The sequence below is a fragment of the Lethenteron reissneri genome, chromosome 31 (genome assembly GCF_015708825.2).
Source record: "Lethenteron reissneri isolate LAM-NWPU_2019-01 chromosome 31, ASM1570882v1, whole genome shotgun sequence".
Classification (NCBI taxonomy): Eukaryota; Metazoa; Chordata; class Hyperoartia; order Petromyzontiformes; family Petromyzontidae; genus Lethenteron; species Lethenteron reissneri.
The window spans coordinates 9455372-9478605 of record NC_083809.1 but is presented as its reverse complement, the minus strand read 5'-3'; the positions used below and the strand labels follow the sequence as shown (position 1 = coordinate 9478605).

Here is a 23234-nt window from a genome sequence, read left to right as displayed (position 1 = left end):
CTTGTTAAGTTTGGCTGCAAAGTTATTGTAATGCTTTTGTGGCATTTCTCTTGCTGTAGGATGTACAAACATTTTAATGCCCGTTTTTAATTAGGATAGTCCCTAGAGAAATTTATGAAGCATCTGATTACAGATGCACCAAATATTTATCTACTACCTGTCTGTTAAAATACATAAAAACAACTGCTTGTCAATGCGACACGATAAAAATAATGCCACGTGTTTATCCAAGTAAGCCTCGCTAAGTCTCACGGCTTTTCAGAAGGGTTCTGTATTGGGATGTTTTGAAAAGTCCAGGAATGGATGCCTTCATGTTGTTGAAAATCTGAGAACTCTGACGAAACCCATGAAGAAAAGGGGAAACGCTCAAAGACTACCGCCTCAGCCACTTGGCAGCCCTACGACTATAGCACGTGGCAAACCTTGGCCGTCACCCATCCTAGTATTACATTTCAAAGCACATCGTTTAGAGAGTGAAGGCCTGTCTCGTGTTTTACTGTGTAAACACTGGGAAACCTCCCGGCGGTGGCAACACCGCCCCCCTCCCACCGTCAAAGCCAGGGGGAGAGGTGAGGACGGCCCAGCCAAGGCGACCGCGGCAGACGGTGGTGGCTTTTCGACCCTTAGTGGGTCCGCAATACCAGGAGCAGGTCACCTTTAACGCACGTGCCGGAGTTTGTCCATCATGACTTAGAAACTCCTGGAAAGCATTTTTTAAAGAATCAGCCGCCCTCTTGTCAAGTCCGTGATCATTGAAGAACAAGCGTGATTCTGGCCTCAATGCAGCAGCTCTGACCAAGTTTTGGCCCTTGGGATGCACATTGAGGCCGGATTCCATAAGAAATCCAAAACTGGTGGAGCCTTTGTGGGCTTGTCATCGGCCTACAACAGTCTTCATTAAGGGCCTGATGTTGAAGCTCACAAGAACCAATCCTTTACTAAACCAATACGCCTGATATCGACGATGCTGAGCAATTGGTGACTGCCTACGTGGGTGGCAAAGCCAGCTCACCCATTGGATTGCCGCAAGGTTCAGTACTCGCGCAAATGCTCTTCAATGTCTCGACAAGCGAAATACCTGCCAACCAGGTAATGCAAATGTATATATATATTTGGATGATCTTGCCGAAGCATCACAGCAAGTCACTTGCAATCGAATCCAATCTGAACCAAGACCTAAACACCATGGGGGAATATTTCTGGAAATGGAGGCTCAACCCAAATTCCCCACAAAACATCAGTCACTACATTTAATCTTGACAATTCAATACATCAAAATCCATAATAAACAGCACATTTCATCATTGAAGCAGACGTCTAGAAAAATGTAGACCAGTGTGATAGGAGCACCAAGTACATTAAAAGTGACCTGCAGCAACACTGTGACACGACCACACTCCAACTTATCTCGAAGTGAAGCTGGACTATGCTAACCTTACATGAAAACCTGAATAGACCAAAACAAGAGCCAACCTGGTCCAGAAACTGACCAGCACAAGCTGAGAAACAGCACTAGTGCAACAGGCATAAACTATGGTCCTTGTGTACTCTGTAGCCGAATACTGTGCACCAGTGGACCAGAAGTAGTCCTACTCGACTTGTTGATGTCCAACTGAACACTAAAATGCGATGTATCACTAGGACCCTCAAGTCGACCCCAATACCAAGGCTGCCTGTGCTGTCACATCTTTCCACCCATCCACCGCAATGCTACAACCCTCCAGGAAGTCTTGCGAATTGAGGAAAACAGTTGCCTTGGGACCTCAATAACGCCCCTCATCGCTTGAAGTCACGCAAGCCCTTTTGGACCCATGCACTTAACCTTCAACAATGTCAGTTCCAGCCCGATGATGCTTGGATAACTAAATGGAATTCGAAAGAGCTCACAAACACCTTGTGAAAGACCCAACGCTGAAGATCTCTGGGTTTAATCTTTCACGAAGCTCGTGGTCCACACTGAACTGCATCCGCACAAACGATGGCAGATGCGGATGCGCAAATGTAAAATTAACAACTCTCCAGTGTGCGACTGAGGTCATCCATGACAGACGTATAACGACGCAATGCTCTATCCACATATTCGAAGGAGACATTACAGCAATACACTCTGCTGCTCCTGATGCGGCTATCTGGCTTGACCACCTGAATGTGAAATCGTAGTTGAACGCTCTGCATCTACATCAGCCATTCGGAAGAAGAAGCCTGGGTGCTACAGTTCAGTCTTGATACATCTCACTCCTTTCTAAACTCAGTCTCTAATAATACAGACCAACAATACGTGCATTGATCCATATTGGTTTCTGGTTTCAGCCAAGTTGTAGTTTAATGGAAACATTGTGCCATTGCAAGTCGACTCTAAATGGGCTTCCCACTGGGAACTGCATAACTACGAAGCAGCTTTAAAACACAGACGACGCAAGTTTTCATATTTCCGTGATTCCCAGGCTTATGGAAATACTACACGAACTGTCTCCTTAAGCCCTCTCTCGTTGTTAGCAAACCTCGACATTGGCTCCTGAACATTCCCATACCCAGAAATTTAATAGGGTGGCTTGACATCATAACAACATTACGATCTCATAAAAAATTGTAATTGTTTCTTTAAGTGAAAATACACCACTAAAAATTATGAGTGTCTCTCTCTTACGTTCTCCACAACAAGTTGGGTTGTGTATTAATCGTACATAATCTGAATAAACGTGCTCGTGCGAGACGGTGGAGCCTGGAGATTTGATGAAGGGAGGCAGTTGAATCAGAATTCTGAGTTTATTTCACGAGTAAAACCCGTTGAGCTAAGAAGCTATTTTAAAAGAGCGACTTGGCCTACAGGCGACACCACAGCATTCCACAATCACAGATTTTGCTACAGTGACTGCAAAAGGCGGTGGTTGTTGCACCCGAAGCTTAACAAAGTCTTAAGTTAAATTTATCAAAGGCTCGTTGTGGATGTGGATGTGCCTGCGTGAATGAGGAGGAGGTAGGAGGCGAACTTCCACTCTGGGTCGATGTTTGTCTCGGGCTGCGCTCGACTTTGTCTGCACCCCCCCACCCACCCCCTCCACTCCACCCCCCACCTCCACCCCACCCACCCCCTCCACCCCACCCCCCACCTCCACCCCCCACCTCCACCCCACCCACCCCCTCCACCCCCTCCACCACCTCCACCCCCTCCAACCTCCACCCCCTCCACCCCCTCCACCCCCCACCTCCACCCCCCACCTCCACCCCCTCCACCCCCCACCTCCACCCCCTCCAACCTCCACCTTCCACCCCCTCCACCCCCCACCCACTCCCTCCACCCAACCCCCTCCACCCCCCACCTCCACCCCCTCCACCCCCTCCACCACCCCCTCCACCCCCTCCACCCTCCACACCCTCCAACCTCCACCTTCCACCCCCTCCACCCCCCACCCACTCCCTCCACCCCCCACCCACTCCCTCCACCCCCTCCACCCCCCACCTCCACCCCCTTCAACCTCCACCCCCTCCGACCCCCACCTCCACCCCCTCTACCCCCTCCACCCCCCACCCCCCACCTCCCCTCCACCCCCTCCACCCTCCGACCCCCACCTCCACCCCCCAACGTGAGGATGAAACCTAAGGATCCGAGTCTGCCACAGAGACCCCGGGCCCCCATGGCGTGCGCCGAGTCCCCCATGCGGACGGGCGTCCTCTCCGTGAGTCCTCCTCGTCGTACACCTCCTCATCGTACACCTCCTCATCCTCCTCCTCGCAACCCCGGCAGCACCGACCACTTGCTAGCAGCGATGGTGTGGGGTTGGTGGGGCGCTTCGATGTTCGAGGGAGGGGGGACCGAGGGGGCTGGCGGGCGGGAGGCCGCCCACGATGACGAGGGGAGGCGGGCGGAGGGCGCTAGGAGAGAGGCGGGATGAGGGAGAGGCCTGGCTGGCGGAGACTAATGTCGAGAGACACGGAGACAGTGGTAGAGAGACACGGAGACAGAGTGGTAGAGAGACACGGAGACATAGTGGTAGAGAGACACGGGGACAGACGCAGAGTGGTAGAGAGACACGGGGACAGAGTGGTAGAGAGACACGGGGACAGATGCAGAGTGGTAGAGAGACACGGGGACAGAGTGGGAGAGAGACACGGAGACAGAGTGGTAGAGAGACACGGAGACAGATGCAGAGTGGTAGAGAAACACGGAGACAAAGTGGTAGAGAGACACGGGGACAGATGCAGAGTGGTAGAGAGACACGGGGACAGAGTGGTAGAGAGACACGGAGACAGATGTAGAGTGGTAGAGAGACACGGGGACAGAGTGGTAGAGAGACACGAGGACAGAGTGGTAGAGAGACACGGGGACAGAGTGGTAGAGAGACACGGGGACAGAGTGGTAGAGACATGTAGACAGATGTAGAGTGGTAGAGAGACACGGGGACAGAGTGGTAGAGAGACACGGAGACAGAGTGGTAGAGAGACACGGAGACAGAGTGGTAGAGAGACACGGAGACAGAGTGGTAGAGAGACACGGAGACAGTGGTAGAGAGACACGGAGACAGAGTGGTAGAGAGACACGGAGACAGTGGTAGAGAGACACGGGGACAGACGCAGAGTGGTAGAGAGACACGGGGACAGAGTGGTAGAGAGACACGGGGACAGATGCAGAGTGGTAGAGAGACACGGGGACAGAGTGGGAGAGAGACACGGAGACAGAGTGGGAGAGAGACACGGAGACAGAGTGGTAGAGAGACACGGAGACATACTGGTAGAGAGACACGGAGACCGAGTGGTAGAGAGACACGGAGACAGAGTGGTAGAGAGACACGGGGACAGATGCAGAGTGGTAGAGAGACACGGGGACAGAGTGGGAGAGAGACACGGAGACAGAGTGGTAGAGAGACACGGAGACAGATGCAGAGTGGTAGAGAAACACGGAGACAAAGTGGTAGAGAGACACGGGGACAGATGCAGAGTGGTAGAGAGACACGGGGACAGAGTGGTAGAGAGACACGGAGACAGATGTAGAGTGGTAGAGAGACACGGGGACAGAGTGGTAGAGAGACACGAGGACAGAGTGGTAGAGAGACACGGGGACAGAGTGGTAGAGAGACACGGGGACAGAGTGGTAGAGAGACACGGGGACAGAGTGGTAGAGAGACACGGGGACAGAGTGGTAGAGACATGTAGACAGATGTAGAGTGGTAGAGAGACACGGGGACAGAGTGGTAGAGAGACACGGAGACAGAGTGGTAGAGAGACACGGAGACAGAGTGGTAGAGAGACACGGAGACAGATGCAGAGTGGTAGAGAGACATGTAGACAGAGTGGTAGAGAGACATGTAGACAGATGTAGAGTGGTAGAGAGACACGGGGACAGAGTGGTAGAGAGACACGGAGACAGATGCAGTGGTAGAGAGACACAGGGACAGAGTGGTAGAGAGACACGGAGACAGACTGGTAGAGAGACACGGAGACAGAGTGGTAGAGAGACACGGAGACAGAGTGGTAGAGAGACACGGAGACAGAGTGGTAGAGAGACACGGGGACAGATGCAGAGTGGTAGAGAGACACGGAGACAGATGCAGAGTGGTAGAGAGACACGGGGACAGATGCAGAGTGGTAGAGAGACACGGAGACAGAGTGGTAGAGAGACACGGGGACAGAGTGGTAGAGAGACACGGGGACAGAGTGGTAGAGAGACACGGGGACAGATGCAGAGTGGTAGAGACACGGGGACAGAGTGGTAGAGAGACACGGGGACAGATGCAGAGTGGTAGAGAGACACGGAGACAGAGTGGGAGAGAGACACGGAGACAGAGTGGTGGAGAGACACGGGGACAGATGCAGAGTGGTAGAAAGACACGGAGACAGAGTGGGAGAGAGACACGGAGACAGAGTGGTGGAGAGACACGGGGACAGATGCAGAGTGGTAGAGAGACACGGAGACAGATGCAGAGTGGTAGAGAGACACGGAGACAGTGGTAGAGAGACACGGAGACAGATGCAGAGTGGTAGAGAGACACGGAGACAGAGTGGGAAAGAGACACGGAGACAGAGTGGTGGAGAGACACGGGGACAGATGCAGAGTGGTAGAGAGACACGGAGACAGATGCAGAGTGGTAGAGAGACACGGAGACAGTGGTAGAGAGACACGGGGACAGATGCAGAGTGGTAGAGAGACACGGAGACAGAGTGGTAGAGAGACACGGGGACAGATGCAGAGTGGTAGAGAGACACGGGGACAGAGTGGTAGAGAGACACGGAGACAGATGCAGTGGTAGAGAGACACAGGGACAGAGTGGTAGAGAGACACGGAGACAGACTGGTAGAGAGACACGGAGACAGAGTGGTAGAGAGACACGGAGACAGAGTGGTAGAAAGACACGGAGACAGAGTGGTAGAGAGACACGGGGACAGATGCAGAGTGGTAGAGAGACACGGAGACAGATGCAGAGTGGTAGAGAGACACGGGGACAGATGCAGAGTGGTAGAGAGACACGGAGACAGAGTGGTAGAGAGACACGGGGACAGAGTGGTAGAGAGACACGGGGACAGAGTGGTAGAGAGACACGGGGACAGATGCAGAGTGGTAGAGACACGGGGACAGAGTGGTAGAGAGACACGGGGACAGATGCAGAGTGGGAGAGAGACACGGAGACAGAGTGGTGGAGAGACACGGGGACAGATGCAGAGTGGTAGAGAGACACGGAGACAGAGTGGGAGAGAGACACGGAGACAGAGTGGTGGAGAGACACGGGGACAGATGCAGAGTGGTAGAGAGACACGGAGACAGATGCAGAGTGGTAGAGAGACACGGAGACAGTGGTAGAGAGACACGGAGACAGATGCAGAGTGGTAGAGAGACACGGAGACAGAGTGGGAGAGAGACACGGAGACAGAGTGGTGGAGAGACACGGGGACAGATGCAGAGTGGTAGAGAGACACGGAGACAGATGCAGAGTGGTAGAGAGACACGGAGACAGAGTGGTAGAGAGACACGGGGACAGAGTGGTGGAGAGACACGGGGACAGATGTGTGGGGACTGAGACGGAGAAAAGGGACCACAGGTGCACGGTGTAGTGGCAGACGAATTGAGACATGAAGACAAAGACCCGGGGACAGAGACACCGAGACACCCTACAGCAGGGGTCGGGAACCTTTTTGACTGGGAGAGCCATAAAAGCCAAATATTTCTAAATATATTTCATTGAGAGCCATATAGTATTTTTTACGTATAACAAATTAATTGTCTTACTTTTAATGCGACTTCTGGTCACGGGACCCGTGACCCGAGAAATTTTATCTTCAAAACTAATTTCTGTTTACTTTAAATTGACACACTATTATTAAGCAATATCACAAGTATTTTAAAATCAGTTCCAAACTGATTTTATTTTTTTATTATTTTTGTTTTTCAACTTAAAATTGTCTGGGAGCCATATGCCGTCACCGGAAGAGCCATATATGGCTCGCGAGCCATAGGTTCCCGACCGCTGCCCTACAGAGAGCACATGGGAGGGGGGGGGGGATAGAGACGTCGATTCAGTGGGTGAAGGAGCAATACTCTCGATTTGACAAGGAGTCTAGCGCTTTGGGTTGTGCATCGTATAGGTTTTACTGGTAGGAACCTCCTGGTTCCACCAGCCCATAGGGGATTATTGTGTCCGTCTGTCCGTCGTGAATCCAAAAATGGGAGGGGTGGGGCTGGGTGGGAGGGGTGGGGAGGGGCTGGTCACCCCGTGGTGCCCTTATAAAACTCAACGTTTAACCTACTCATGCCGGATTGTGCCCGCCCTCACAGTCGGCCATATTTGCGGAATACACCACGCCGCCGTTGACCCTGGCCATTGACCGAGCAACCCAACGTTCCTACCAGCTCCCTCCGCAGGAATGTGTTCGTCGAAATTGGAGGGACCCCATGGTTTAATTTGAGAGGGTGCTTAGCTGATACACATCTGGCAGATCGCCAGCAATGTTGGCTCAGCAGGCCTGACTGCTGATGAGACACGAAATTTGTGTTAGGGGGCCGTCCATAAATGACGTCACGAACCCAGGTGGGGGTGGGGTCAGACATTTGTGACGATGTGTGACGAGGGGGGGGGGGGGGTTTGAGAAATGTGACGTCACATCAAAATGCGCAACTTTAAATAAATATAAACAACACGTTCTACTTGATTAAATAGACGTTTTAATAAATGTTTTTTCCAACATCAGAGTGCAGCGCCACATTAAATACGCACTACAATGGCAATAGTTTAAAGTGATTTGAAGCATGTTTTATATTTTTTAGGGGGGGGGGGGCCAGAGCTTTGTGACGTCATATTTGAGGGGGGGGGTCTGACATTTTGTGAGGCCGTGTGACGGGGGGGGGGGTAAAAAATCGTCCAAAATCGCGTGACGTCATTTATGGACGTCCCCTTATAAGTCCACAGTTTGCTTGTGTTAGACAAATGGGATGGGTAGTGTACACTCGCAGAAGGGGCTCTGTGATTTGATGGGATGTGTCAACAAAAATGCTTTTAATTTTTATGTCGAGGAACAGAGATCGGAAGCAGGTGTATTGTCAGGTTCTTTTGCTTACATTTTACAGTAAAACCTTGGATTGCGAGTAACTTGGTCTGCGAGTGTTTTGCAAGACGAGCAATTTTTAAAATAAATATTAATTTGATAAACGAGCGAGGTCTTGCAATACGAGTAGTACGCTTTGTCTGCCGAGCGTCACGTGATCACAACTGATATACGAGTGCTTTGATATACGAGTGCTTTGGATAACAAACACGAATTATACTCGCAAATCAAGGTTTTAATGTAGTTTAAAATGCAGAACGTATCCATGAAATTCACAAGTGTCCAGTCCGTTTCGATTAGTACTTCCCGAACGGGTACCATCGGAGGGAGGGATTAATCCAAAAACAAAATTCTCTTGCCGAGGACATTACCCCCAACATTTTGTCGCTTTCTAAATTTCCAGCATTTTTTTCCCCACAGAAAATTCGACAAAAACCCTTGGGAAGCCCGACTTATGTAAATGAGGATGGCATTGGAATGTGCCTCGAAGCTTCAGTGCTCAGGACCAAATGCGACGATTGTTGTTGGGTGCTGGAGAGTAGCCGGCCGGAGAGTTTAGCTGGGAAACGAATGGCACCTGCCATTTCAGTGTTCTGTACCAACGCGTTAGGGATTCAATACGCCATTGTGCAATGGATTGGCCATTGCAATAACGGACAACGTGTCAAACGGGATGCATTTACATTTCGCGATTGAGATTTTGTGACGTGTAACGTTCGTTGTGAACGATGTCGCTGTAAAAATCTGCAAGGAGACAAAAGTCCATTGTTCACGTAGTTCGGTAGGTCCCCTCACTTACCATCATCTTCAGCTAAGTCGCGTGAACACAAAACGGCGTTGTGGCAAGTGCGAATTTTGTCGGTGAAAACGTTCGCAACAGCAACGCAAAATAGCAATGCTGAAAACTTCTAATTTTGTAGTCTAATTTGAACAGAAGTTTGCAGGAGAGTTCAAGTGTCACTCTTCGACACTCTCAGTTGCATCACCTTTACAATAATTTCTCCCAAGGTGACAATTTATTAAAATTGCAGGGTGTTCATTCGAATTCCATATCGCTTTCATTTATCTCGCTTAAATGCACAGGCAGTGTTAGTTATACATCAACGTCTATTAGAGCGACTTGTTTTAGTAATTGTGTCCATATCTGCATGCGTTTATCATTGTTGTGACATGTGTGTTTATATTCGACATTTGTCTCGATGCAGCGACGTGTGTGAGCCAGCCATGCCATCCAGGCCATGATTGATATGCAGGGTGGCTACTGGTGTGAGATGAGAATGTAACCTTGTTTTGTATAATTTCAGGAGGTGACGGCTTCGAGCAGACATTATGTCGACCGCCTGTTCGACCATGATCCTGGAAACGTTCTGCAGGGTGTCATGTGAGACCTTTTCTCAAAATACATCAGAGTATGACTTACTAACCTATGGCGTACCTTCAGGGCACTTGTCATTATCGTCAACCCTGATCAATCCACTTCCGGACGAAGGCCGGCCTCCCCAAGCCGACACCACATCCCACAATTCTGCAATGCAACGTTCCGCCTGGCACGTGGACCTAAACTAACTGTGTCACTCATCTCCTCGACAGACGCCTTCCCTACTCGTTGGTTCTTTCAGTAAAGTCACGTAGGTATATATAAATAAATTAAATTAAATCACGACGTTTCGGGCGCAACACAAGACGCTCTCCCGGCCAGATTCCATTCCTTGGCTGTTATGACCAACATCCCCATTCTTGACCATCATCCCTGATGATGTGCCGTACCCAACACCACGTCTCTACGCGATTCAGATGACGTCAATACCTACATGTTTGCTCCAATCCATGAGTTCTGTCTCCCAGTGTAATTCCAAGCACGCTTCTCTGCACGCTTCTTTTGCGCACTTTTCAGGTTTTTGTTCTACATTTTTCATCAGTGACCATGATTCTGAACCTTATTTCGCTGGTAGGTAGGACACGTTCATTCGAAATACACTTCTCGTTTGTGGAAAAAAATGTGAGCTTTTTAAAAAGTGCATTCATACAAAATCGGCCATGAAAATATTGTGATTAAATTAAGAAATGATGCTGCTGCACAGATACACGACCTCCAAGATCTGCCCTCACAGTATCCCACCATCTCCTATTGGGTCTTCCTCTCAAGACTAGATGGTGGGATGATGGTGGATTGAGAAAAAATTTACACTGAAGAAGAATAAGCCTAACTTTATATTTGATTGTGGAGTGTGTAATTGGATATAGTAATTGAAAGGACACAACTGAGAACCAGCAGACTATTGTACCGAGGACAGTTATTCAATTGAGATGATAATTAAAGTTATGAAATAAAGAGATTAGAGTTAGTTGGAGTGCTTGTGAAAAATTGGCTTTGATCATGACAAGTAATGCAGCAATACGTAATGAGTGCATTTACTGTCATTGCACATTATTTAGAAACGAAACATTCGACCAAAAACACTTAGAAGCAGGAGGGAGATGTGTTCGCTTCGAATCACACTACGAAACATCGAGGAAACACATCTGTAATGGGTTCCGGAGACTCTGGTAGAGGTAACTTCTTTATTACAATACAACACTCCAACAGTCCTGATACTCTGTTACAGCCTAGGTACACAGCCTAGATACACTACTCTGGCTACGCTCTGGGGTCCTCCGTCTACAATTACCCTAGGGGAGGCTATCTGACCCGACCCAGCCAAGGTGCGGGTCTGGACTCTGGCTTCCTCGGAACTCGCCCTTACAAGGACGTAGAGCCGGGAGTCCCAGAGTCCCACCACTGGCCCTCACAGCGTCCCGGCCCTTACAAGGACAAGCGGGACGAGGGGGTCCAGGGTCCTAAGCTGGCTGACTGGCGGGTCTTGGGTCTTGAGCTGCGACTGGCCCCGATCGGCCAGGGAACTGCCCTTTTATGCCTCGTCCCCAACGAGGGGTGGGGTTGTGTGCGCCCCCAGATATCCCACAGAGCACACACAGCCCCCCCGTTGGTGGCGCCAAGGGGCTTAAGCGTCTGGGTTGCCTGGGATCCTAGCGCCTGGCGCCGAGGCTTATCTGTCTATGATCCCAGAGCCCCCAGCAGCCCCTCCCCTCTTGGGCTGGCACAGTGGCCCCTCTTATGGCACTACACATCCATGGATAACAGAACGTAGGCAAGTTAAGAGACAAAAAGTGGGCCTGGGCAGGATGCGTCATGGCCAGAAGGGATGATGATTGCCGATGGTGAAGAGTAATAACAGAGTGGCAGCCAAGGAACAACACACGTCAGAGAGGGCGGCCGCCGAGGAGGAGCTCGGTCGACGATTATACGGCAGGATTGTGAGGGGTGGCGGTGGCAGCGACTTGTGGAGGCCTTCATCCAGCAGAGGGTTGACCATGGCTCATAATGAGGGTGATGATGATGATGGTCTTTTGCGTGAGAAAGCGATGGAATGTTGGCATTTAAAAATGCACTTGTTGCATTTTAAAATATATTTCCAAAATTCTGACTATGCCAAGAATAAAAGTAAGACTTATGTCAAAACTATTCATGCATTTTCGTTGTGTAATTGACAATTATATCCTGTAGTCATACGCATTTGAAATGTTTATGCAGACTTTGGCACAATCCAACTCTGTAAGGGATACGTGTTGTTTGTAGATTGTAAGCGTTAAGTGTGCAGTGCTGATTTGTCGTGATGCAGTGACATGAAGAACGCAGTTATTGGCAATAACAAGCAGAAGGCCAACTTGATCGTGCTGGGAGCGGTACCCAGGCAAGTCTCTCTTTCATTCAAAAACATTCTCACTTTTCTGCTTATGCACACACGGGTTTCCTCAACCGCCAATACAAAACTATAATCACGTTCCTTCAGAGTGGGCAGATAGGAACTTGGTTGGACAGTGCATTCGTGCATGACAGACAGATAAATAATCCCTGGTGGGCAGTGTGGAACCTGTTGTTCCTATCTGTATAAGTGTAGTGTATAGTGTCGTGTATAGTGTAGTGTGTAGGTTAAACGTTGAGTTTTATAAGGGCACCACGGGGTGACCAGCCCCTCCCCACCCAGCCCCACCGCTCCCACCCCCCACCCAGCCCCACCCTCCCCACCCAGCCCCTCCCCACCCTCCCCACCCAGCCCCTCCCCACCCTCCCCTCTCTGTCGTTCCTACCTGTATCAGTTATGTACATTTCAAAGTGTTGTGGTGGGCGGTATATTCGTTTATTCTGCAAACGCTTGGACAGCACCGTGCATTCTGACCACATTCTAAATGCACTCAATTCCATCAGATGTTGTAAGCTAAGCAGGATTGAGTTTGATCAGTGCTTGCTTTGGAGCTGACTGTAAATTCCATCGATTGGACTGTGAGGTTGGCCCAGAGATGGCAGCAGCACAGCAATGGATTCTTGACTTGGGGCCTTTGAATGTCATGCTCTTGTTTATGTCGGATTTATCAAAGTACGATAATCTCGTCCGACCATTCGTTGATGGAATTGGTCAAGCATCCTCCTTGAGATTGAGTGGGGCGTCCCTGTGTTAATAATTATTCAGCACTGCAGTGTCATATGATTACAGTACTACTGTTGTTTTTATCATATATGGACTTTATTTAAACGATTTTTACGTGTTGCAGTATGTTTTTTAAAAAGTTGAATCTCTTTTTTCGCTTGGATATGCAGATTGATTATTCGTGTTTTGGCGGAAACAACCTTCTTCTACACTTTGAGGGCAGGAAAATTGTACTTTTTTGCAGGTTAAATTTCGATTCAAAGCTTTCGTGACTGCAGGGATTCATCTTCTTGGTTCTTTCGGTAAAGTCACGTAGAAGGGAAATAATAAAATAATAAAAATAAAACATAATAAAATACAATTCTCACAACGTTTCGACCACAACACAAGCAGCCGTCCTCAGGTGAAGAACAGGGCTGTCAGAAAGACAGCGTCCCCTTCATTGGGACACTGTCTGTGGTTGAGTCAGTGACTGCGTGGGTGATTGTGCCGTTATTATTTCTCTTCTCCGTGACTTTACCGAAAGAACCAGGAAGATTTTTGCAGGTTGTTTTATCACGGAATTTTAGGTCAAACTTGTTGCCGCAAGAATGTTATTGGACCCTTGCGTCAGGATTTCATGGTGAGCAGCAGGGGGGGGGGACCCACTGCTCCGCTCGGGCACCCAGACAGTGGCACCAGGGGGAAACAAATAGATTGGCAGCATAGGCGTCACGTTGTTTAATCTAATGTCACATTGAAGGTTTACTGTCACTGATGTCACCTGTAGGCTCCTCTACCTACTGCAACAAGAAAACTCCAGCCTACAATTGAAGACGGAGTGTGCGATTGTGCTTGGGAGTTTAGCTATGGGCACGGAGACCAATATCAAGTCCCTCTTGGATTGCCAGACCGTGCCGGTCTTGTTACAAGGTCAGCTCACACCCTTCACAGCCAATTATAACTGTTAAACAGTGGCAGATATCGTGTGTTAGTTGCACATATTAACAGTACGCTACAGTGTTGTTTTTGATTACCATTCTGCAATGCGAGCACATAGCTTTGCACCACTGCATACGGGTTTTTGAAAGTTATTTTTTTATAACACATGTGTTTCATTAATTCCTTATTTACTTTACCCATTTTTACATTTTTCCAATTGTATTGATAACATTTGACCGATGTGATTTGGATATCGATTTAAAGCTTTCATGACTGCAGGGATTCATCTTCTTGGTCCTTTCGGTAAAGTCACGTAGAAGGGAAATAATAAAATAATGAAAATGAAACATAATACTGTAAAATAAAATTCTCACGACGTTTCGGCCACAACACAAGCAGCCGGTCCTCAGGTCAAGACAGAGCTGTCTGAAAGCCAGCGCTCCAATGAACACTGCTAAGCTTGGCAGCGTATTTAAACATCCTGCTAATTTTCTGACATTAACACAGCTTTTTCAATGCTAAATTCTTCTGTTGATATGTAAACTCCTTTGTCAAGGTGCTCTTCTCCTCCCACCCAGCTTAAAATACGCTGCCAAGCTTAGCAGTGTTCATTGGAGCGGTGTCTTTCAGACAGCTCTGTCTTCACCTGAGGACGGTGATTTGGATAGTATGTAAAATAGGTTTAAAAGAACTCACAAGGCATATTTTTCCAAGTTTCAAGTTGATGTTGTTTAACTGGGAGAGCCCAGCATTGGTTTCATTTGCAACAGTGGCTGACGTCATTGAAATGACAAAACCAAAACCAAAAAAACAAGTACAACAATGAAGTCGATAGAAATTAGCGCAAACTCAACCGCTGTGCTGCTTTACATCTTGTTTATGTCGTTTATTGTGAATTTCGGTCACAGTTCCTATGATCACTGTTATATTGCTTATGGACTTTATTTTGGTGATTTCGAAAACGTTTTTTGATTTGGCCATGTTTGTTTGTTGTAGTACGGAGTTAGAATGATGGCTTTAATCTAAGTTGTCTTGTGGTTGTTGTTGTTTGACTTTCATCCCACTGGGATTTTTGCACACAGCGTTGGTGTACGGTGCTTTTTTTTCTGGAAGACTTTGCAGTTTTTTCCTTCATTTTTCTGTTTGCGCATTGCCACTTTAAGATGTTTTCTTGTTCATGTTTTTGTTTTTTGTTTGTTGCGGTTGCACCCGATTCAAGAGCTGAATGGCTCACAGGGCTATACCAAATAAATTAAACTGAAACTTCTATCTCTGTTCATTCTGCCGTGTGTCAATGTGCAGGTCTTGTGCATCCAGATTTGAACTTCATCAAGGCGTGTTTACGCTGCCTTCGGACGATCTTCACCAGCCCCGTGACTCCCGTGGAGTTATTCTACACGGTACGAACTCGGGATGCTTGCATCTAATTTTCAACCCTTGTGATGTGACATTGAATCGAAATTATCATTTGCACATTTAACTACAAGTCGTTCTCAGGTGCTGTCTAGTGATAAAAATGAAACGCATTCCTGCGGAGGGAGCTGGTAGGAACGTCGGGTTGCTCGGTCAATGGCCAGGGTCAACGGCGGCGTGGTGTATCTCGCAAATATGGCCGACTGTGAGAGCGGGCCCAAGCCGGCGTGAGTAGGTTAAACGTTGAGTTTTATCAGCGCACCACGGGGTGACCAGCCCCTCCCCATCCCTCCCACCCCCACCCAGCCCCCATCCTCCCCACCCAGCCCCTCTCCACCCTTCCCACACAGCCCCTCCCCACCCAGCCCTATCCTCCCCACCCAGCCCCTCACCCCCCTCCCCTCCCCACCCGGCCCCTCCCTCCCCACCCAGCCCCTCCCTGCACGACGGACACAATAATCCCCTGTGGGCTGGTGAAACCAGGAGGTTCCTACCAGTAAAAAAGTGAAAATACTATATTATTTTAATACTATACTATTTGGCTCTTTCGGTAAAGTCACGTAGGTAGAAAAATATAATTACAAAAAAATAATACTATATTATTTTATTATGGATTATTTTCAGAATTTAAAAGTAGGGGGAATGTGCACCTAGTATCCGTTTTCGTGGGAACATTAAACGTGGCAAAATAAAACTTTATTTATATCAGCTGAAGTAACTACAAAAGGGATGGAAACACGATTTAGAAGTGTATGAAAGCCTCTGATCCAATTAAAGTAATGCGTGAGACCCAGACACGAGCCACTCGGTACACATTGGGTCTCCCTTCAGGAAGATGCCAGGATGCAACATGCATAGCCTGCATGCAATGCGCCAGGAAATGTAACTTTTTAACTTTTAATATAAATGAGTTTATGCGTAAATTTTGAAGAGTTCGTCTGTTACGCAATATCTACTGATGGCCAACTTAAGACTTAATTTGGAAATATTCTGAAAAGTAATTTTCCATCAGGGCCCCATGAAGTATACGGTGTAACAGTGCCATTTCCAACTATCATTCACTCCATCTGTGGCCCCTCTGTGTGCTCTGAAGAAAGGCCGTTGCCTGAAACGTTGCATCATATTTTTACTGAAAAATGTGTTGTGTTTCTTGTTATTTAGAAGCATAACGTGTCATTAATTTGTAATTAGAAATCTGCTAAATATGTAGCGATAATAAAAACAAAACAAAAAAAAAAATTTTCGTTATTATTTTATTATTTCCATTCTACGTGACTTTACCGAAAGAACCAAGAAGATGAATCCCTGCAGTCACGAAAGCTTTAAATCGAAATGTAGCGATACGTTGTTCTTACCGTAGAGATGCGGTCGCACGTGGTGTCAATCCAAATCGTTTCTCTTTGCTGTGTGTTTAGGATCACACCGTGGTTCCTCATCTCATGGGCCTCCTCAACAAGACCCGCTTCACTCAGGAGTTCATCTGCCAGATCTTCGCTCACTGCTGCAAGGTTTGTCTCTCATACACAGCCCAATGACAACCTTGCAAGGGAGATGGCAACAATCATCGAGTCAACATAAAGGGTCAACTGGGGATGATGAAAATACTTAGTAAAGCAGAATATTAGGTGACCGTTGGATTTCACGCCACCCATTTGTGTGTGCCGTACCGGCAACGTTAGGTGATCGCCAGCAGAAATTGCCCCAATGGTCTGTGTAGGCTATGAGGGTGATCTTTGTCTCATTGCATGTCTATAGCACGATTTAATATAATTGGGAGGAGAAAAAAAACATTTCTCTGACAGGACTTCAATCTGCCCTATAAAAACCACAGCAGTGAACTTTATATCAACTACAGACTGCGTCCATGTGAAATGGGTTGGCGGTACAAACCGGTCATGTAGTACGTGTACAGCCCGTTTGTCAATCCACTGCTGGGTGGTGGTCTCTCCGCACCACAGAAGGCAGCGGTTATTCAGCCATAATTCGCCACGCTGGTCAGTGTCGGCTGGTGAAAGCGAACAACAATATATTTTTTGTTCACTGTCCCCTGCTAACCACAACGCCTGTAACACCTGCTCTTCACTTGGTGGTCGCCCATCCGAGCGCCGTGCAGGCTCAGATTCGCTTAGCCTCTCGGCTCTCGTGAGATCCGGTGCATTCCGGTTGGTGTGGTCGTAGGCTTCCCATTAATATGAAGTGTGAATGTCTGTTATCTTTTTTTAGAGTGCTGAGCATCAGACGTTTTTGTTCAACAGCGGAGCAGTGCCCACTATCGCCCCCTTGCTTGCCTCCTCCATCTACCGGGTATGCTCTCTCGCTGTTGCTTCTCAGTGCATATCGTCGCTGTCCTGATCGTTACTGCACTGAATATTCATCGAGTCGTTTCCAGTTGTGATAAAGCGCTTTTGTGAGGGTGAGAAAACAAACAGGCCGGGCAGTGGTGGCATGACGTCCACCTGTAGTCCAGCACTGAATGTGAGCGTTGGTGGATCACACAGATGTTTTGACACCCCCTTCCCATGGCTGTCATAACCCTGGTTCGCCAGAAGGCAGTACAGCAAGTGGAAAAAAATATTTTTATTTATTTATAAAGGGATAGAGTGTTAGCCCCTCGATAAGTGGGGTCTCCAGATGTAGATTTGAAGCTTTCGTGACTGCAAGGATTCATACTGTTAGGTTTTTTCGGTAAAGTCACGTAGGTAAAAAAATTAAATTAAAAGTTAATAAAAGTGATAATGGAAATAAAAAAAATAAAAAAATCACGACGTTTCGGAGGCAACACAAGTCTCCGTCATCAGGTGGGACCGTCACAGCTAAAATGACTGCATCAGTAATTTGCAGTAATTACTGCATCAGTAATTTGCAGTAATTTTAGCTGTGATGGTCCCACCTGATGACAGAGACTTGTGTTGCCTCCGAAACGTCGTGATTTATTATTTTATTTTATTTCCATTATTACTTTTATTAACTTTTAATTTTATTTTTTTACCTACATGACTTTACCGAAAGAACCTAAGAGTATCTCTCCAGATGCTTTGGTTTCCTCCCACATGATGTTTACTTTCCCACAAATTGGTACCGTTTTATTGACCCTGAGGTGGATGGGTGGGATGAGTCAACGCCCCCAATTAGGATTATTAACTCGCAACATTCTGACTGATCCACCCGCTCTGCCACCAAACCACGCGGCCGGTTTGAGTGTGAGCAGCGATGAATGTTCGTCGCCAGTGCTGCAGCGAGATGCACATGTGCTGTGGAAACAGCTTTGCGCACTGAAGTGAACAAAGATTTATCGGGGTAAAAATGTTGATCACTTTTATTGAACAGTATTGTAACATCTCTAGCTGAATATAATTGGGTAAAATTGTTGCTGTAAATAATGATAAAAAGTACATTTTATATATTAATTCCCCCAGAAAACGTTTACTAAGAATGGTTTGAAGAAAGTAATTAAAACAAATGAATGGTGGTCTTTGTAGAAGGCAAACCGTGTGATCTAAAATATTACATTAAACACAAAATATTTAGGATAATGATTGGCTCTAGTCTTGCGTGTATATTTTTAAACCACTGCCTATGAGGCGTTTTAATTAATACACAAAATGTCTGTTCAGTAAATGTCTCTTGAGGTAGAGTGTTTTGATATGTTTATTTTTATTTTATCTGTTCAAATGTTTCATCTGCAAAATCCCTTGAGCTGGAACCTCTCATTTGCAAGGGTGTCCAGAGTGTCGATTGACACACATACACATATAACTACAGACACATATACACTTGTACACATCTACACGTACACACACAAATATACAGAAACAAAAACCATAAAAAATCCCCACACAGTCTTAACAGACTGTTATGGCAAGTGCTGTTAGTGAGCACCTATGGAGGCCGGCACAGCACACGAGGGGGTGGGTGGCCAGCACCAAGCCCAGCTGCATTTGTCTCCCTAGTGGCAATATTTACACACCGCACCAGGTATTCATTTGAGGCTGAGTCGACCTAGGGGAGGTTCAGGACCGTTTCAGATCATTGTCACTGGTGTTGGATCTGAGCGGGAATCGAACTCGGGTCGCTGGGTTCGTAGCGCAGTGCGCTAACCGCTACACTATTGCTCCCCACACGCATACATAGGAAACGTGTAATGACATGTATACAAACACACGTGTGCATCATGGCCACCGGTCCGCTCTGTGCAGGTGAAGATGCAGGCCATCAAGTGCTTCGCCGTGCTCACCTACGAGAACCCGCAGGTGGCGCTGGCCTTGGTTGACGGTAATTTTGGCCAAGCGGCCACGTATCCTTCGCGCTGCCACCACTGCCAAAGTTTGTTGACTGTCGATGCTCCATTCGTCGATAAAAAGCCAACGCAAACTTTATTCCAAGTGACGTGTGTGTGTTCAGCGTGAAGTCTTGAGGTTTGCTTTTGTGCTGCTGTTATAATTTGTTATTCTTCAAAATGGTAAAACTAAATATGGAAGTTTTTCTTGATTTATTTTCACTTTCGCCAAATTAATGTCCTTGTGTTGAGGGTCTGATTCGATACAAACAACAATCCAGTTTAGTTTTAATTATATTAACTTGTTTATTATTGCGTATAGTTTCTGTATCATTTGTACAATTATCTTCACTCAACATAAATGTGTGCTTACATCATACTTTATTCTTCCTCGCCTGCATACTTTGACGCACGTAATCGATGCATCATTACTTGCATCACAATTTAGGGTATTTATTTAAGTTGCCGATATAGCAGTCTCCTGCCAATCAGCTAAAAATGACTGTTGTGATTTTGCAGTGATTGTCGATGGAGAGACGCTGCCGCAGGTGTTTGTGAAGATGATGCGCAGGGATCAGCCAATCGAAATGCAACTCACCGCCGCCAAATGGTAGGCAACTGTGCGCTTCGTAGTCCAGTGTAGTAGCGTTTATCTGTGGCCATGAATGCAGGCCCTTTGATGGACAACACATGGGCCTGTAGGACTTCACCTGGCCAGCGGAGTTCAGAACACCATCAGGATCCTCAGGTGTCTCGATAGGAGTCACGTTTGCCTGCCACCCTGTAACAAAGATTATCCAGATACCATAACACATGCTGTGCCTCTCCCCTGCTTGCTCTGTTCCATGCACACGATCGTCACTCCCTTACTCTCTTGTCGCCACTACCATGGCTACTGTCCCCCCACCCCCTAATATTCACTCTCTGTGATTCTCCCACCCATGTTGAGGACTCGATCTACCAGACCAACTGTTCTATCTCATCCACACTGTGCAACCACCACACAGCAGGTCACAACAATACACTCGCACGAACTCACATATATTAACCTACTCGCTCACTCACTCCCTAACCACCTGTGCTCAGCAACTATAAAACAAGATGAAAGTTCCACTCATGCTGTGCCATGCAAGCACGTGGGATGCACCCAATGCGGCAATTTAAATTTAAAAACTGAACACGTTGTGTAACAACAAAGCTTCTGAATGAAAATTGTATGCTGTGAATGTATTTAAACATTACCATTCTATAATAAACGTTTTTAACTATGCTCTATATTACGTACATATAATGTGTTATTTTGCACGCTTTGTTATCTTGTTGTTTGACCTGGACTCGTGTAAAATGTGTTGCTGTCACAGTTATGCATTGCTCTGAGTAAACGCCAACGAACGTCTGTTCCCCCCTCCCCTCCGACAGTTTGACGTACATGTGCAGGGCCGGGGCACTGCGCACAGATGACGCCATCATCGCTCTCAAGGTACACGCTCGACCTTTTCACAGATACCATCTTCAACAGATATGATGATCATCAGTTACATATCCTATGGAGCTGACATTTTCCATTAATGACGGCTGTTAGTTTTCACTTTGCAAATGTAAGTGCTTCTGTTACCGCCTACTCCATTTTATTTGTTTTTATGATCAAGTGTTTTTTGTACTGTTATACCTTGCTAGGCTTACATTCATGACTCAGTTCTCCCCCTGAAGAAGATTGTTCGTCTCAGTGGATCCTTACCTGGTGACAAAGATTGTACTTGCCGCTTGCATAGTAAATCATATTCATTCTGAAGATGTTAAAATGTATGTTGGGTTGCCCAGGAGTGCATGGGTCAGGTCTCCCAGCCTCTACTTTAATCATACAGGGATTTGGGCCATCATTTTCAAAACAAGCACCAAAGTTGCGGTGTGTAACATAGGATGTGTTACAGTATGTGGAGTATGCAATACGGTCACATGCAGTAAATTGAACCGTTAAGACTGTAATCTGGCCACGTGGCACGCACCTGGCCTACCTTCGTGGTGGCGCATTCTTTCTGAGTCATGAGCAGCGGTGAATGTCCTTGCTTGACCTACACAGTTCATCAGCGGCTTCCTACCGGCCGTGACAAACATCTGGCCTGTTGGCACACCGATACACCTCGCACACGAACTATTGTGTCTGCTTTGCGTTGCAGACCCTGCCGTGCCTGGTGCGGATGTGCAACAAGGAGCGCCTGCTGGAGGAGCGAGTGGAAGGGGCCGAGACGCTGGCGTACCTCATAGAGATGGACATCGAGCTGCAGAGGCTCGCCAGCATCACCGACCAGCTCATCACCATGCTGGCCGACTACTTTAAATACCCGACACCCGTCAGCCCCATCACTGACATCAAACGGGTATGACCAATGACAGCTCTGCAAGTTGAGTCGTTTAAACTTGATGCATTGAGAGGGCTTATTTTTTAAAATATGTATTTCTGCGTTGCGACTGATGTAAGGTCGTTTCCTGTTTCACTCGTGTGTATTTGCACCTGCTTTGTAATCCAAGCGTGCTTTTTGGTGGTTATGCTGCTTGTTCAGCACTTTATCCTGTCAAGGCTTTTTGGCACACACTGCTTACCGACGGCGTTTTTAGGAGTTGAATTAGATGCCCACAGCAGTGTGTGGCAGGGGCTTTATTGCATCACTTTGGCATGCTAAAATCCGCGCTGTGTTTCCCTCCATTGCCTCTTCCTGTCAGCTGGATCACGATCTGAAGCATTCTCACGAGCTCCGGCAAGCGGCCTTCAAGCTCTATGCGGCGCTGGGAGCTAACGACGAGGAAATCCGGAAAAAGGTGAATGAGGCAAAAGCGGCCTGCTTGTGCCAGAAATAACACGAGCCTAACAACAACCCTCTTAAAGGAGCTGTACGAAGCAGCGGCAGCAGCAGCCGCAACAGCAGCAGCAGCAGCGTTACCCCCCTCGATAGCAGCTTGCCAACATCTGTTACTTGACAGCTTGGGCCGCCACTCGTTTATCTGCTACAGTTGACCCTGCTTAAGTAGAAAAAAACGATTTCTACCAAGTTATGGGGATTACAGTTATTCATTTTTCCGAAGATGCTCGTGATGATGTCGTTATTGGCAACTGCAGTGTTAGTCTCGGGAGTTCCTCCTTGGGAGCACAGTAGGTGTCGTGTTCTTGCTCGACAGGGAAGTGCTTCTTTACGGCAGCACTGAGGAACCTTGCAACAAACCCCTTTTGTTTATGGACGGAATGGATTTCTGTTGCTAATCATTACTGAATTTGGACTAACTACCTGGTCCTCAGAATTTTACTTTTAAACCCGCCAAATATATATATTGCTTAAAGCATTTTTAGTCCTCTCATTTTAATAAATCGGCGCTGAGCAGATAAAAGTGTTAACTGTTCCAAGACTAGTGGTATGCTCCTTGGTGAATATGCTGCACTGGGCCGGGTGGATTAGGCGTTCAACTCTGCGCACAGATGTAGTTGCCGAATGCCAGCAAATGTCTTAACTCGGTGATGCCTCGTTTTGGGAGAAAACAAAAAATCACAAACATGATACACTGCACTTATTTTCTTCAATAAAATGTCACGTGGAGCTGCTTCTGCATTTCAA

At 47.4% G+C, this 23234-nt stretch overlaps 1 protein-coding gene across 1 annotated transcript in view; it reads left to right on the top strand.

Moving 5' to 3' along the window:
* The first annotated feature begins 3555 nt into the window (after positions 1-3555).
* ARMC8 (armadillo repeat containing 8) overlaps positions 3556-23234 on the top strand; it is a 32392-nt gene continuing 12713 nt past the window's right edge. Inside the window, exons 1-12 of the mRNA XM_061563496.1 lie at positions 3556-3677; positions 9837-9913; positions 12213-12284; positions 13789-13931; positions 15243-15340; positions 16769-16861; positions 17577-17657; positions 19550-19625; positions 20149-20239; positions 21049-21109; positions 21807-22007; positions 22351-22446. Coding sequence (XP_061419480.1) covers positions 3591-3677; positions 9837-9913; positions 12213-12284; positions 13789-13931; positions 15243-15340; positions 16769-16861; positions 17577-17657; positions 19550-19625; positions 20149-20239; positions 21049-21109; positions 21807-22007; positions 22351-22446 — 1176 coding nt within the window. The 5' untranslated portion in view covers positions 3556-3590. The remainder of the gene's footprint in view (positions 3678-9836; positions 9914-12212; positions 12285-13788; positions 13932-15242; positions 15341-16768; positions 16862-17576; positions 17658-19549; positions 19626-20148; positions 20240-21048; positions 21110-21806; positions 22008-22350; positions 22447-23234) is intronic.